At 34.0% G+C, this 16444-nt stretch overlaps 2 protein-coding genes across 2 annotated transcripts; both read left to right on the top strand.

Annotated features, from left to right (window-relative positions):
- Window positions 1-219: 219 nt before the first annotated feature.
- Window positions 220-11251, top strand: LOC143573489 (phototropin-2-like). Its single transcript, XM_077058354.1, has 22 exons — window positions 220-629; window positions 1318-1500; window positions 2412-2503; window positions 2684-2894; window positions 3473-3677; window positions 4435-4505; window positions 4620-4726; window positions 4797-4846; window positions 4955-5059; window positions 5145-5204; window positions 5953-6042; window positions 6133-6209; window positions 6666-6750; window positions 6826-6906; window positions 8126-8229; window positions 8339-8388; window positions 8471-8577; window positions 8674-8790; window positions 9706-9757; window positions 9834-9946; window positions 10111-10251; window positions 10848-11251. Exons 1-22 carry the CDS (start codon window positions 226-228, stop codon window positions 10956-10958), a joined length of 2616 nt encoding a protein of 871 aa, XP_076914469.1. The 5' UTR covers window positions 220-225; the 3' UTR covers window positions 10959-11251.
- A 1998-nt stretch (window positions 11252-13249) lies between these two features.
- Window positions 13250-14748, top strand: LOC143573484 (uncharacterized). Its single transcript, XM_077058350.1, has 2 exons — window positions 13250-13401; window positions 14506-14748. The coding sequence occupies exons 1-2, from the start codon at window positions 13250-13252 to the stop codon at window positions 14711-14713; spliced, it is 360 nt and encodes a 119-aa protein (XP_076914465.1). The 3' UTR covers window positions 14714-14748.
- Window positions 14749-16444: the final 1696 nt, after the last annotated feature.

Consider the following 16444-nt stretch of genomic DNA (forward strand, 5'->3'; position numbering starts at 1 on the left):
TATATTCTCTCTAATTTAAAAAACACCGTTAAAAACTCTCTCATCCTCCTTCACTTATATAAACAGCATATCCTGCAAATATCCTCACCGAGCTTCGTCTCTCTTTTACCTCATCCTTTTAATAGTTACTAACTTCAAACTCATTAACATCTTTTTTTATCTCTAAACCATGCATGCATATAGGTGGTGAGGTTCACTGAAGCTTAAAATCTACAACAAATAGAAATGGCCAATGCTGAATCAAGCACAACAAAAAGTGACAACAAATGGATGGCATTCGACAAAGATTCCAAGCCTCCGATAGCTAGAATCACTCCACCTGAAGAGGACATTGGGAAAATAGTCGAGCGAACGGCGGAATGGCCAGGAGGGGACATAGTAGCAGGTTTAATCACAGACGAGGAGACAAGCCTACGGACCTCATCGGCGTCATGGAGGTCCTCGCACGGGGATTCTTTCTCATCGAATCAGCCGCGAGTTTCACAAGAGTTAAAAGATGCTCTTGCAACTCTTCAGCAGACATTTGTGGTTTCTGATGCCACAAAGCCGGACTGTCCCATTATGTATGCCAGTAGTGGCTTCTTTACAATGACTGGCTATTCTTCTAAAGAAGTCATTGGCAGAAACTGGTAAGTTTATAATCATTGCCACAAAGCTTACTTTTCAACAACAATAACAAATAGCCGAATAGGTATTTGGAGCAATGTTAATCTATCAACATTTAGACCATGCGTATTGGGCCCTGGCCACCCTATGGAGCCCTCATAGCGTCGGGAAAACCACCCCCGGGGCGCCATGAAGGGGGATGCTTCCCACAAAGCGTCGGGTGGAGGGGAAATGTTGGTTTTGATTGGTGTGATGGTTTATTTTATTATTTTTAATCAATAATATTAATAATGCTAATAATAAAGAGATAATGATTAGTAGGGTACACCCATTTAGCCATAAAACCTCTATGATGACATGACGCCAAATGACGCATAACGCCCCCATAGGGGTTCCATCCACCATACATGGCCTTAGGGGTGTGCATGAAACTGAAAAAAACCAATCTGAAACTGTAAAACTGAAATTACCAAACCAAAATAAAAACCAACGGTATGGTTTTATGTTTCCTTAAAAACCAACTTTCGGTTAGGTTTTAGTTTTTCATGTAATTAAAACCGAAAAAGTCCTGCCGAAATACTAGATTTTCATATTTCTTTTAAGTAATTTAATTATCAACTAATAAAGCGACCCATGTTGAGTCATGACCCAACTGTTTGTTTTAAAAAGAAAAAAAGTATACGATATCTGACAGGTGTGGTGTTGGTGCAGCCGGTTTTTGCAGGGGAAAGATACGGACCAGAAGGAGGTGGATAAGATACGACATGCAGTTAAAACAGGAACAAGCTATTGCGGCAGGTTATACAACTACAAGAAAGATGGCACCCCTTTCTGGAATCTACTCACTGTTACCCCTATCAAAGATGAAAATGGAAAAACCATCAAATTCATTGGGTAATTTTAATAATTATTCTTTTCTTTTACTGTATTTGTCAATCAATTGAATTGAATTGAATTGAATTGTGTGCATGCTCATATATCTCTGGTGCATGTCATCATATTATTTACCAAATTAAAGATTATTTTTATTATCTAATAGAATAGAGAGACGGGTAATCAAAATCTAGACTAGAATGAAGTCGCCACGTGACATCTAATAATTAATAATTAACAGGAGAGAGGAGCGGGAAAACCAACTTTTAAGTGATTTAGGAAGCTGGCACGCATCCACTTTTATTTTTATTTATCATATATATATAGAAGATAGAAGATGCGGTTAAATATTACCCACCGAAAATTATATATAAAATACCCAACTATACTTCTAAGAATACTTTGTTTTTGATAATTTCAAATTACCAAACAACTTTCAAAATACCATTTGTTATACTTCTAAGATTATATAATATTTTAATATATTTGATTTTGACGTGAACACGATCAGTATAAGTTTTGGGTAATCATGCAAGTATCACGGTATCACCTAATAGCATACACGCCCCAAACCCACGAAATTTTTATAATTTGTTCCAATACCCGAATATGGTTTGGGTTTTTCTGCCATCCGTGTTATTATGGCATTTTCTTGTTATTGTTGATAGTTGGAATTTGTTACATCAACTTGTATATTTAGGTGATAGTAGGTTCTTCGATAGTCATCTTATTATCTATAGTTAGGCAATTAAGTTTACTGTCAAATGTTGCACTTTTCAGGAGAACTATTGTCTTTTAGAATGGTGTCTCATGCATTTGCTAATTAAATAGGGATTGATCTTTCACGAATAAAGTCCTTGTGTTCATCTTTAACCATGCTCTAAATTAGATCATTTGTCTCAACTTATAATATATATGCTTTGATTGCACAGAATGCAAGTTGAAGTCAGCAAATATACAGAAGGTGTGAATGAAAAGGAGCTGAGACCAAATGGATTGCCAAAGTCACTAATTCGCTACGATGGTAAGTAGACCCATGCTGCTTTTTCTATGTGTACATAACATAAAAACGTATGATCCCACTCATAGCTTTTCTAACGTGTACAGTATAGTAATCCAGATAACATAAAGTATAACTATGTATACAAAACATGGATCAAAACATTTTTTTAAAAAACAAGTTTTGTGTTTTGACCTTGACCAGCTCGTCAGAAGGAGACCGCGCTTGGTTCCATAGTGGAGGTTGTACAGACAGTTGAGCGTCCTCGATCTCAAACCCACTCTAGTAAAACAGAAATTCAAGAGACGATCAGTGAAAAAACGAGTCTAAGTACACCTGTACGAGAAACACCCTTCTTTGATCCTAAAGGCGATTTGTCTAGCAACCGTAAATCAACTCGCAATTCTTTAGTCGGGTGAGTGCTTACTTATCTACTCATGTCACTTGTCTTATTGTGACTTACAGGTCATAATGATCGCTATTTAAGCACGGATTAATTTCATATATATACCCGACCAAAACTAAAAATATCATATATATCCAACTTTAATGAATTTTTACTTAATGACCATTGTACCCCTTTTCATCATATATGTTTCACCCCTATTTTTTATTTGGATTTTGATCAACATTAACAATAAGCAAGATGAACATTTATGAAATTTCAAAGTTTTAGTAAAACATGGGTCAAAGTTCTTTTTTAGCTAAAAATAGGTAAATAATTTTTTTTAGAAGCTATCGATATATATGAAGTTATAAAGTTTTAGAAAAAATAAGGGTAAACTGGTCATTTATTAAACTGTTTTAATGAACCGGGTACTTTTGATATTTTTAACTATTATGTAAGGGCATATATGATGTTTTTCAAGTTCGCAGGGGTAGATATGAAATTGCCTAACGCCACATAATATTATTGTTGTTGTTATTACTATTACTATTACTATTATATAAACACCATAATCATTTATGTGTAACATGTTTTAATCCACATAGGTCGAAAGGAAGAACTTCGACCCATGAGCGTCAACCAAGTATTGAGCCGGAGGAGTTAATGACAAAAGATATAAGTCGCACAGACAGCTGGGATCGTGCACAAAGAGTGAGGGACATGCGTCAGGGAATAGACTTAGCCACTACACTTGAGCGTATCGAAAAGAATTTTGTTATAACAGATCCTAGGCTCCCTGATAACCCCATTGTAAGAACCTTTATTTTCTTTCATATACTTGTTTTCTGTTGTTTACTTACGAATGGCCCGTTAAGAGAAAATCACCAAAATGGCCACCCTTAATCAATGCACTCAACAAAATAGCTTTTTAGACTTTTAAAATTTCAAATCAACCGGTCTTTGACAAGTGTCCCTTGGAACGATTGATCCCTTCTTCTGCGCCAGAAGATAATCTGCCGAGCCGGTGCAGCAGGGTGTACCAACTGCTAAGTGGAAGCTTCTGGTTGGCCGAAACAAGTTTTTAACTAAAAACAAAAAAGTCAAATGAAATTTTTGTAAAATGAAAAAGTCAAAGGCTAATTTGTTGTTTTTATGCGTCAAAAAATGGTCATTTTGGTGATTTCCGCTATTTTTAATCTTGATGGGATCAAATAAAAAGATTTTTTTCAAAAAAGGGAACATGTCAATTGGCAGAATGAGTCGGACGGTTAAAAAGTCACCCGAAGTGTATTTCTAATCCGTATAGTTTCCATACATTACGGTATTCAAAGATTTTGACTGTTATTGTAATAAATTTTTTTTATTCTTATTTTGTCAGTTAATAATTTTTTATCTTTAAAAAGGTGGATAGAAGGGCATTTTTGGTTCAAGCCATCCGACTATAAGTAACCTGTTTTGACCTGTTAGACAACCTGCATGTCTTGCCACTAGTAGTTCTTACTTTACACTTGTATGATCTATACACCATATAATAATGTTAAAAATTGCTATCCTTGATGATACGCAGATTTTTGCATCGGATAGCTTTCTTGAGTTGACAGAGTTTACACGTGAGGAAATTTTGGGCAGAAACTGTCGGTACGAATCTTTCACCTGCTATATGTTTTTATATGAAAATATACCGCCCTTCTCCCCCTTTTGAAGTTTATTTTCGTAGCATAAATTGTAGCCATCATAATTTACTTTGTATAGATTTCTACAAGGACCCGAAACAGATCAAGGGACCGTTGATAAAATACGAGCTGCTATCAGAGAACAAAGAGAAATCACTGTTCAATTAATTAACTATACAAAAAGTGGTGAGCTTAATTTCATATTTCTAAAATCATTGTTTGGGTTCATGTGACTGACATATGAAATATGTAACAGGAAAGAAATTCTGGAATTTATTTCACTTGCAACCTATGCGCGACCAGAAGGTAAAGAACAATAATTTATGTACTCCCATATAATGTGGACGTTGCAAATAAACTACGTGTTGCATTATCTTTAAATATGTATAAATATATAGTGTTTTTAACATTCAGGGAGAACTTCAATACTTTATTGGTGTCCAACTAGATGGAAGTGGTCACGTGGAACCATTGAAGAATCGCCTTTCAGAAACCACAGAGAAACACAGTGCTAAGTTGGTATACCTTTTTTCGTTGTAGTTTATTAGCAAGTTACATACCTTAATATTATTTGATTAATTAAGGTTTTCATCTCGTTGACCAGGTCAAAGCTACTGCAGAAAATGTTAACGAAGCTGTTCGAGAACTTCCTGATGCCAACTTGGTAAGGTACTTGACTAGGTTTGAGTTCGGCTCGTTTCGAGCTCTTTTTTTTATAGTTCGAGCTTGTCTTGTGAGTCGTTTTATCAAGCTCGGGCTCAGTTCGTTAATTACTAATTAACTAATTTGTATACATTTTTAATTATTTTATATATATTTTAATTATAATTTATAAATATATAATGCAATACATATTATTTAGGTACTTTTATTATATTTCCATATATAATAAATATGATCATACAAATATATATTTAACACGTTAAATAAAAGCTATATAAATAATAGGCTCACGAGCCAACTTGAGCTTGATAAGTAAAGTTCATGCTCGTTTATTAAACAAACGTATTTTAAGGCTTGAGCTCGTTTAAGCTCGGCTGGAATCGATCTTTCAACGAGGATCTCTAGTAGCTCACGAGTCTGGTTGGCTCGTTTACACCCTAATATTGATCAGTTACAAACTACACATGTTTACACAAAGACCCTCTAACCATCTGCAAATACATAATTGACTTAAACTGTGACTTTCTAGTATTTAAAATTCTAACCCAAAAGTTGATTTTCCAGCATATTCAAACTTGGTAAAATAATACTCGTCTTTCTTTGGTGTTCTACTTGATAATTCCTGCTGTTTTTTTATACCATTGTAGCTCAAAATAATGTTTATAAACCTCAAACATAGTACATTTCTTGTCGTTAGTTTAATGCACACTTTTGACTCGTTTTGACTTATGTTTTTCATCCCACTTCAGAGGCCAGAGGACTTGTGGGCTATCCACTCACGACCCGTGTTTCCTATGCCTCACAAGAAGTATAATTCTTCTTGGAAAGCAATACAAACGGTAACGGCTATTTAATTATTTTATAAACTTTCAGTGTTCATAAGTTTTATACAAATACATGCCATTAGATTATTCACATTGTCTTTGCAGATCACTGCAAGTGGTGAAGTAATTGGACTTGATCATTTTAAGCCTATTAGGCCTCTGGGAAGTGGAGATACGGGCAGGTATTGATTTTTCTGATTTCTTTTCTAGTTTTCATTAAATTACACTTTTAGATGATATTCACATTGATCTTCATAGTATTAAACATGTATGATCAATTTATTTATTTATTTATTTACTAGGCTAGAAACCCGTGTTTTACCTGGGTTAAATAAAAAAATATTAAATAGTTAATAATGAAAAATTTAGGAATTAGAAAACTATATATTGTGACAAGACAAGTATCTCACATAAGTTACTAATTTATTTTCTTAAATTAAGAAATAGAATACAAAGATGTGATCTAAGAGAAGTGGGAAAAAAATCTTAGGCTCACTTAATTGTAACCAATTATAATGTGGCGCAACCAATTATAATTACTTATTTATCGGACAAGATTTATTTCATCCTTGGTTAATTATATCTTGTTAAAGCAATAGTTCTAGAGTATGTTTAGTTGATCATTATGCTGGTTGCAGTGTCCATTTGGTTGAACTAAAAGGTACAGGTGAGCTTTTTGCTATGAAGGCAATGGATAAATCAGTAATGTTAAACCGCAACAAGGTATGCTCATCATTGGCGATTTTTTATTTTTAATATAATGGTAATTATAATAATAAATTGGCATGCAAATGGCAGGTTCATCGAGCTTGCATTGAAAGGGAGATAATTGCACTACTAGATCATCCTTTCCTTCCGACGCTATACACATCTTTTCAGGTCTCATATTTCCCTCTTTTGAAACTATATTGGCTTATTTATCGTTCTTAGTAAAAGATCTACGAATATGACAACTCAACATGAGCATTTATAAAATCTACTGAGAAATTTCTGAAATAATATTATTTGTTGTGCTTTTGCATCGACTTTTTATGAAATGTTAAATACCATACAAAAAACCAACATGATTTCTCATTTTACAAAAAGGTCCATCAACTCATTTTGATATATCAAAGTCCCTACATTTGTGTAAAGTACACAAACTTGTAAACAAATTTAGAATAATAGCTTTATCAATCAAAATTTCTCATTTACAAAAAAACCAACTTAATTTATCATATTACAAAAAAGTCCCTCAAGCTATTTGTTATATTAAAGTCCCTAAATTGGCCTAAAGTACATGAACCTGTAAAAGAATTTAAAATAATAACTTCTTATCCCTTAAATCAGTCAAAATTTGATGATGTTGATAACTTTTTTGAGCATATAATATGCTATACTATTGTACATAAAAGATTCTAAAATTGACGAGGTAGTGTTTCACGTCAACAAAAAAGTCTACATGACATTAACATAAAATAAACAGAAGAAGAAAACCATCTACATAAACTCCATATGCTATGAGTGTGCTGCTAGAGAGCGTTTACCAATGGTTTCATGAATAATGCATTTTAGAACAAGTCATGGACTTCGATAAAAAATGTAAAACGTAAAAAAGTATGTTGGTTTTAATAATATTAATCCTTTTAAAAAAATGATGTTTTATGCACGTGAAAATTGCCAAAATAGTCAAGTTTGATCAAAAATTGCAAAACCAGTCATTGAAATGTAGCCTACACTTTCATAGTCATACATGTTTTTGATGCAGGAGCATTTTTATTTAATTAGAATATTTTATTTTGTTAGTTTATCTTTTATTGTTAGTCCAATCGGATTGCGCCTCGTCAGCCAAGTCGGCTAAGGCGGGAGTTTGGGACCCGTTTTGTTTTTCATGGGTTTCCGTGCCAAAAATCGTCGGCTAAGCGTTAGCCGACTTGACTGATGTGGCATTTTTTTGGTTTAAAATGAGGATGACTATAAAGTGTAGCCTAAATTTCAGTGTCTATTTTTAAAAAAATCTGGTCAAACTTGACTATTTTGGTAATTTTCCTTTTATGTAATTAGTTTCTCATTTACGCTGGACTGTTACAACTATACTAATGTACCTCTGTATCCTCAGAGTCCAACACATGTCTGCTTGATAACAGACTTTTGCCCCGGTGGGGAGTTATTTGCTCTGCTTGACAAACAACCTCTTAAGTTAGTCAATGAAGAATCGGCAAGGTACTTTTTAGAAATCTTTTATAACTTATAAATAACGGTAACCTTTGTATTTCCTAGTAATAAGTATTTTAAAATTTTGCTAACGATAAAAGTATATACATGTACGCAGGTTCTATGCAGCTGAGGTTGTAATCGGCTTAGAGTATCTCCATTGTTTAGGTTTCTCTAGTAAATTTCAATGTCAAACATGAGGTCAACCCATCATATCATAAGTTCTTCACATAATATCTTGTCCTTGCAGGTATCATCTATAGGGACTTGAAACCGGAAAACATATTACTTCAATCCGATGGGCATGTTGTATTGAGCGACTTTGATCTATCATTTAGGACTCAGTGTAAACCTCAAGTATGTCTTTATTTCTTTGATATTGAAAAGACACATTTTTTTCTATGTGAGGTTGGAGCGTTTTATAACAGATTCTCGATTGTTATAATTTTGCAGGTCATAAAACATCCTCGGCCTAAACGAAGATCTAGAACCCAACCGCCACCCACACTTTTTGCTGAACCGTCTACACAATCAAATTCATTTGTTGGGACTGAAGAATACATTGCCCCGGTATGCTTTTTAAAAGATTAATTTGTTATAGAATAATTGAAAATAACAATTTTCATTAACTTTTTCTTTTTCTTTCTTTCTTTCTTTTTTTGATAACAATGCGTACTGATAATGCATATCCAGTGTAAATCTACACATGTAAACGAACAGAACAGAACGGAACGTTCAGTGAGCAGTTTATGAACTGTTCTGTGGGAAGTTCGTTTATTTAATAAAGAACAAACATGAACAAAAACTTTGTTAAGTTAGTTAAATAAACGGACATGAACGCGTGTCTCATTCTTCGTGATTGTTCATTTACATTCGTTCATTTAAATTTGTTTATGTTCGTTCGGCTATGTACATTTATGTTCGTTAGTTTAGGTCTCTTAAATTTCCACCATTTATGTTTGTTAGTTTAGGTCTCTTAAATTTCCACCATTTATGCTCGTTAATAATTCATTCAAAATTTTTTGGTCCATTACTCCATTACAACATCTTAGTGTAGTTCTACTAAGTTTTAGGCGTAACATATTGTTTTTCACGTTACTTTTAACTGGTTTAGTTCGTTTATGTCCGTTCATCTATGTTCAGTTACGTTCATTTATACTATCAACAAACACGAACATGCTCATGTTCTGAACGAACAAACACTAACAAGAAATCCTGCTTGTTTAACTGTTTTTGTTTGATCGTTTGTTTGGTTAAAGATAGGTGACGAACACGGACATGATAGGTACATGTTTGTTCGGTTCGTTTACAAGCTTATGTAAATTTTTGGATGATTATGTGAGTGGGATTGCGCTTGGCAATGGAAGTAAAAGTTAGAAGTTTCACTCGTTAAATTGCGAGTTTGGAGTATTATAGACCAGTGCGCCACAATATAGATTATTAAAATCTAATTTACCTTAATTTTTGTATATGACAACCTTGTAGGAAATTATAACAGGAGCTGGCCACACGAGTGCTATTGATTGGTGGGCTGTCGGTAAGCTTGTTATTCTCATTTAATATCAACTTCACTGTGTTTCAGTTATTATAGTTCTTTTAATATCTTCTTCCAGGTATTTTGATATATGAGATGCTTTATGGTCGTACACCGTTTAGAGGAAAGAATAGGCAGAAGACATTTTCAAATATATTGCATAAAGACCTAACATTTCCAAGTAGCATTCCGGTAAAGAAATCATCTTAAATATCTGAATTTATTTATAGTTTTGTTTTTGTAATAATAATCTATGTATTAATAACTTTTCATTTGTAAAATTAGTCCGCTTGCCTATTTTGGTAATTTTCCCTTATTTATCTATTAAATATTTTGTGCAATGGATGGGTGTTTAGGTAAGTCTTGCTGCAAGACAGCTGATTCATGCATTGTTGAACCGAGACCCTGCCGCTCGTTTAGGAATAAGTGGTGGTGCCAGTGCAATAAAAGCGCACGCATTTTTCCGTGGAATAAACTGGCCTTTGATCCGCTGCATGGTATGCACTATTGGTTTTTTTTAAGATTCTTTCTTTTATATTTCAACCCATTTACTTGTGCATGGGTTTAATTACAGGGGAAATCACAAAAATATTCATTTTGACCAACAATTAAGAAAGTAGTCTACAACTTTTTAAAATCACTAATCGACCACAGTGCAACAAGTGTCTTTTGGCAGAGCGGATTTCAATTTGGCACCGCAAAGTCAAAATGGTACAGCAGATTCAATCATTTTGGTGCGCAAATTCAATTTGACGTAGCAGATGCATGCATGGCACAACAGATTGGATCTGTTGCAAACCCAAAAATTTGTTTTTTTAATAAAAACATGGCGCATAAGATTTCACTCTGGCGCATGAGATTTTAATTGTCTAATCCGTCAGTGATTGGTAGCACGTGTCCTCCTACTTTTGGTGGAAATAAGGAAATTATTGGAAACTAAAAGTACAAAAAAAGTCAACCGACATAATCTCTAGTTTTTTTCTTTATTTTTTATTATTATGATTGACACTAATCCTTTATAATTAACAAGATTTTGAACAAAGAAATCTTTACTGTTAACAATGAATACTTACAATAGTAATTGACGATGCAGAGCCCGCCACCGTTGGATGCTCCTCTTGAGTTAATTAAGGCGGATCCAAACGCAAAAGATATACAGTGGGATGATGGTTCCATGATGGATAACTCTTTGGATATATTCTAGTGGTTTGTTTCCACATGTTATATGCTTCGTGTCAGCTCGTCTATGCTCCGTTTAAAGTTTTTGGATTTTTGGTTGCAGGGAAGTTATGTAAATCCTAAACAAGAAAACATCCTTGATCATGCTTCTATTATTATTTTGTACAAAGAACATGTCATGCCTCATACGCTTGATGTATTCTTACTGCTATCCGGCTTTTATGCGTTTGTTTTTGGTAGCTGCAACTCTTGCCCGGGATCTATTAATTATTTAATTTTTGTAACTACTTCATGTCAGATGTCATAAAATAACATATGCATTAGTAAATAATGAATAAATGTGTTGTGAATTAATCAAAGATCGTTTCAATAGCTTTTGTGGTAGCCATTCGTTTCCTTGTTTAGCGTGTCAACTTATGCTAGCTAGTACATAATTAAAAGCTTTACAACTTTGCTTTACCAAAACATTATTTATAATCTTACAAAACTTTATTATAAATACTTATCAGACATAAACTTAACACATCTTATGGCTAAACTGAAACATAACCATTTCCCTAGGTGAGTGATGGTCTTTGAATCGTCGATTTTATAGAACTATCAACCCGTGAGTCGAGGTATATATCTCTATCAACTATTTACCTCAGTGATCTAACCTTACATCGTACAACCCCCTTATAGTAGTCTAAATTTGCCCAAAAACATTCATTTAAAGACCAACTACTAATCCTTGTTCTTAGCAAAAGAAAAACCAAGAGTGTTGTGAATGATCATTTATCAAGACCCTTTGTGATCAATCAAACTCATTAACCACAATTTCCCGTCTCATACTCCCTTGACTCAGTCATACAATGTTCCTAGGAAAACTCATTTTACACAAATTTAATTGCATAAACTTAATTATATAAACATGTTTCACAAATTTTCTCTCCAACACTCTTTGTATAAACTCGTTTATTGAAACGAATTCAATAGATACGTGACCTCGGTGGTATAAAGGTCTTTACATACTTCCATTTACTCATTTAGTCCACATAAGTAACCACCCTTTTCACTCCAAATTTAGGTAAATTATTGTTTTAGAAATCACTTTCAACCCGCGTTAAAAGGTTTCAATCCTTTTGAGAACTCTCTCAGGTTGGCACGTGTTTAGCCCCCAAAACGCTCAAAACATAAAATAAGATGGAACATGTCTTAATGTTGCCTTAGAGAAGATAAGCCATGAATCGAGATCAACAAATACGAAGTTCACGAATCCAGAAAGTGATGTTGAAGGGAGTGTGAACATCACAGACTTTTAACGCTAAGGTAGTCTTCCAAGCCGTTATATAAGATTTTATAAGTTTTTTAGGTTAACAGTTAGGGTGAATTTGATTTTATATTAGTGGAGATAAACGGTCATGCTATGGCAATGACACCTTACCGAAGGGCGTCTGTTGTCAATAACCGAATTATCTACCAACCATTTTAAACCGACACACTTTCACAAAACATTTATCGACCTCAATAAATGTTGTGATGGTTCTCCAACTATAAACTAAAGTCTTTGATCTACTTTTGAGACACTTTTTTTAATACACAAAATAAATACCCACTCTTGATTTTTCTAACAATTGGATTAAGATTTTGAAGGTATTGTTAGATACTTATGTAAACCAGGACTATTATTATTATTATTATTATTTGAATGACTATTTGGTTAATTGGTTTATTGAGAGGCTATTAATCCACCCGATCATCTCTATTCTCTGCGTATGGAACCTGTCCTGGGGTGCTAGGCTGGCATGTCGGGGGAAGAGAGACTCGTACATCAGTCCCAACCCGAAGATCACCCCACGGCTGAAACTTGAACCTAAGATCTTCCGTTTTTTAAATAAAGTTTTAATATCTTGTTTGAACCACTTAAACTAGGAATTAATGGCCAGGACTCATATATATTTTTTAAGTGTCTTACTTCAACTACTTGAACCGGAGATGATTCGCTAGGACTCGTATTAGCTAATACGGATCATGAAGAATTGAAGACCATGGTCACGTATGTTTATGGTTACCTAATCAGTGTCTTGAGTTGGGTCGCTTTGGTTGACTAATAAGTTGTAAGTGTTAACTCAAAACCAACATTTATTAATTCAAATCGGTCTCTCCCCCAAATCAAGACCTAATCCCCTATTATTGCAAGTTTTAGACCTCATCACCTACAATCGCTGACAGTCAATTCAATTGCAAGGATTCGATCAGATTCTCCAGCGGCTACTGGTGGATAATCTGACGATTTGTGAGTTGTAGAACAGAATTAGAAATCATAGAATAGACACGATGCTCTCTCGTTCGAATTCTATTCACCAAGACAAGAAAATCATCACGCGATCGAATCTGGTGGAGCAGCTACGCGAGTATCAAATTCGAAGCAAGCATGATTGGGCCTCCATCTCTCTCTTCTCTCCCACTTCTAATCTCTATACCTCCAGGTACTACTACTATTTCTTCTTCTATCCATTTAGGGTTTTCAAATTGATTCATCGGCCCCAATTTGTTTCTCAGTTGTAAATTCAATCTGCTTCTGAAAAGGTTCTTGTGAATTTAGGTTACAAATTAGTCACCATCCATAGACCATAGCACAATAATCACATATTATGCCACTAATAAACCATTTATATCAATCTAATGCTTATTTTTTCCATAAATATTTACTTTTTAAGTAATTTTGTAGACAAAGATGGGGAATGATTAGGGGATATCAAAGTGGTGTAAACGAGCTGAGTCGAGTCTGAGCTCGGCTCCCTTAATTTTAAAGAGTGCTCAAGCTCGGCTTGTTTCGAACTTTATTTTTAAAGCACGAGATCAGCTTGTTTATTATTATTAAATAATTAGTATATACAAATATAATTATATTTTTTATTTTTTATATTATAATATATATATATATATATATATATAATTTAATATATATTATTTAGTTGTTTTTATCTTAATTTATGTTTATAATTATTAAATAAATATATATGTAGTATATTAAATGAAAATAATGTAAATAATAGGCTCGTTTACGCTCACGAACCAAATTGAGCTCAAGCTCGAGCTTGTTTATTAAACAAGTTTATTAAGTTTATTTTTAGGCTCAACCTTTAGCTCGTTTATTAAACAAGCTTATTTTTAGGATAAACCTCAGACTCGTTTATTAAACAAGCTTATTTTTAGGCTCAGCCTCGGGTTCATTTAATAAACAAGCTTATTTTTAGGCTCAACCTCGGGCTCGTTTAATAAATAAGCTTATTTTTAGGCTCGAGCGCTTTTAAGCTCAACTTGATTTTAGCTTTTAACGAGCCGATCTCGAGTAGATTACGCACAACTCAGCTTGTTTACATCCCCAATTTTGCAGACAAAGATTGGGAATGATTAAGGGATATTAAAGAGCCATTGAGAAAAGAGTATGTGCTCAAACAACGTCAAGATCTTGTTTTTGTATAAGCTAAAAAGTTAACATTTATGGTTAATGCTATTATTATTTTCATCAACCATAAGAGTATAAGACTACTGACTGCTGTGTTGGGCTTTTGTTTGTCTTGATGCAGGGTAGACGTTGTGATTTTTGTAATTTGGGAACTTGTGATTCTAGCTTTTTTTGTTTTCTGTGCGGTTTCATTATATTACAGGCAGTTGAAACTAGCTTTAGTATTAGCTAGCGTCACGTTGCTGCTGTTATTATGTATGAAGGTTACCAAACATGTAAAACTGGCACACAAGAAGAAGCGAAGGATGCTTCTTCCTTTATCAATGTAGAACACAGTCTAGAAGCCTTATATTCCTTTTTTTATGTGAATTGCAACAAGTTTTGACCATTATTACTGTTTTTGCTTGTTCTGTTGTGTAATTGCCTTTGATTTTGGGTATGTTTGTTTGTCGGTGTGCAATTTGACTAGGTTCCATTTAAAGCCACTGATGGTACATCAGAAAAACATCTTAGGTTAGGTGTTTTGTTGACTTGATGCCTAAAGTCAGTTTATGTAAAACTGAAAGTTTTTTAGCAAATTTGTATGTAAACAATACCATATCCAAAGTGGGAATTAATAAAGCAAATGTTCTATTATGTTGTATACAATTTCGTTCCAAACGGGTTGGGAATCCCTCCGTTGAAACAGGTTCGGACTTCAGAACCAGTTAAAATCAACAGAAGTGATCCCTTTTCACTTTATAACCGGTTGGGAAGGTTTAGGCAAAAGTCTGTTTTGACCTTTGTTGACCCAAACTGTAACCGATATGAAAGAGGTCCGGTTTAGGCAAAAGCCTGCATTGAGAATTGAGATAATTGGAACCGGTTCAGGCAAAAGCATGTTTTGACTTTTATTGCCCCATAGTGGAACTTGTTCGGGGAAAAACCAGTTTGTATACCTCTACCAAAGAGTGCGTGTCGTTCATCTTTGGAGCAAGCATTTCACCTTTTATGTAATCTACTTAGAACTATAATCTCCAAATATAAAGTCAATCACAAGAACAAAGTTATATTTTCTCTTTTTTTAGTTATATAGCAAATTGTAAAAAATAAAGTTGAACCAAGCTGGTCATAAACGGGTTAGGGTCGACCTATTTAACTAAACAGGATGTCAACCTATTTAATTAAGCGTGTTAAATATGTATACCCAAATACAATTCATTTAATTAAGCATGTTGACCCAAACACTACCTGTTTTTTAAAGGTGTTTGACATGCTAATTATCCGAAGCCTGATTATTTCCATGTAGTATTCACGTTGTCTTAAATTGGCATACATAGGTGGAAGTGTGGAACCCGCCCATCACTCAATGTTGAGACCATATCATCTGGCCATTAAACATCGTCAGGGATAATGCAAGTAATTTGTTATTTACATCATCAGACGGATTGCAAGCATTTTAACATGTCTTAATTGTCTCATAAATTCTTGAATGAATATACTATAAACAACGAGAATATGAGATCTCTTGGTCTGAATATATAAAAACTATTCAACTTTCTAGCAAACTCTTTAACAATAGCAATATATTGCAACAATTATCTAGTGCAACAAACTCAACTCTAAAACGCCCCCGCAAGCTAAACGAAGGTATCATTGTGAAACTTAGTTATGAGGTAGGTAAACTGGCTAAAGGACCCTTCGGTGAGGATATCTACATGTTAATCATTAATATGTGGTAGCAACACAACAAATTACCGTAAGAGTAGAGTAGAAACCAATTGTAAATTGATCTCAAGATGTTCTGTGCGCTGATAGTAGACGGTTTTAACCACCAAATAAGTAGCACCAATGTCGTCACACCAAAAAGCAGGTGCACAACTCAAGATAATCAAAGCTTATGCCGGATATATATATTTCTGAAAAGAACCCCAAAATCTGAGAGAGTGAAATTAAGAATTTAAGATAGCAGACCCGATTCGAGGTTGACTAATCTTGAGTTAACAAACCCTAATTTGATAAACAAAACATCGACCAACTACTAAATGAAGATTGAACACATGCGACTTATATACTACTCT

Source organism: Bidens hawaiensis, unplaced genomic scaffold, assembly GCF_021521415.1.
Source record: "Bidens hawaiensis isolate Kalapana, Puna unplaced genomic scaffold, B.hawaiensis_p1.1 tig00026469_1, whole genome shotgun sequence".
NCBI lineage: Eukaryota > Viridiplantae > Streptophyta > Magnoliopsida > Asterales > Asteraceae > Bidens > Bidens hawaiensis.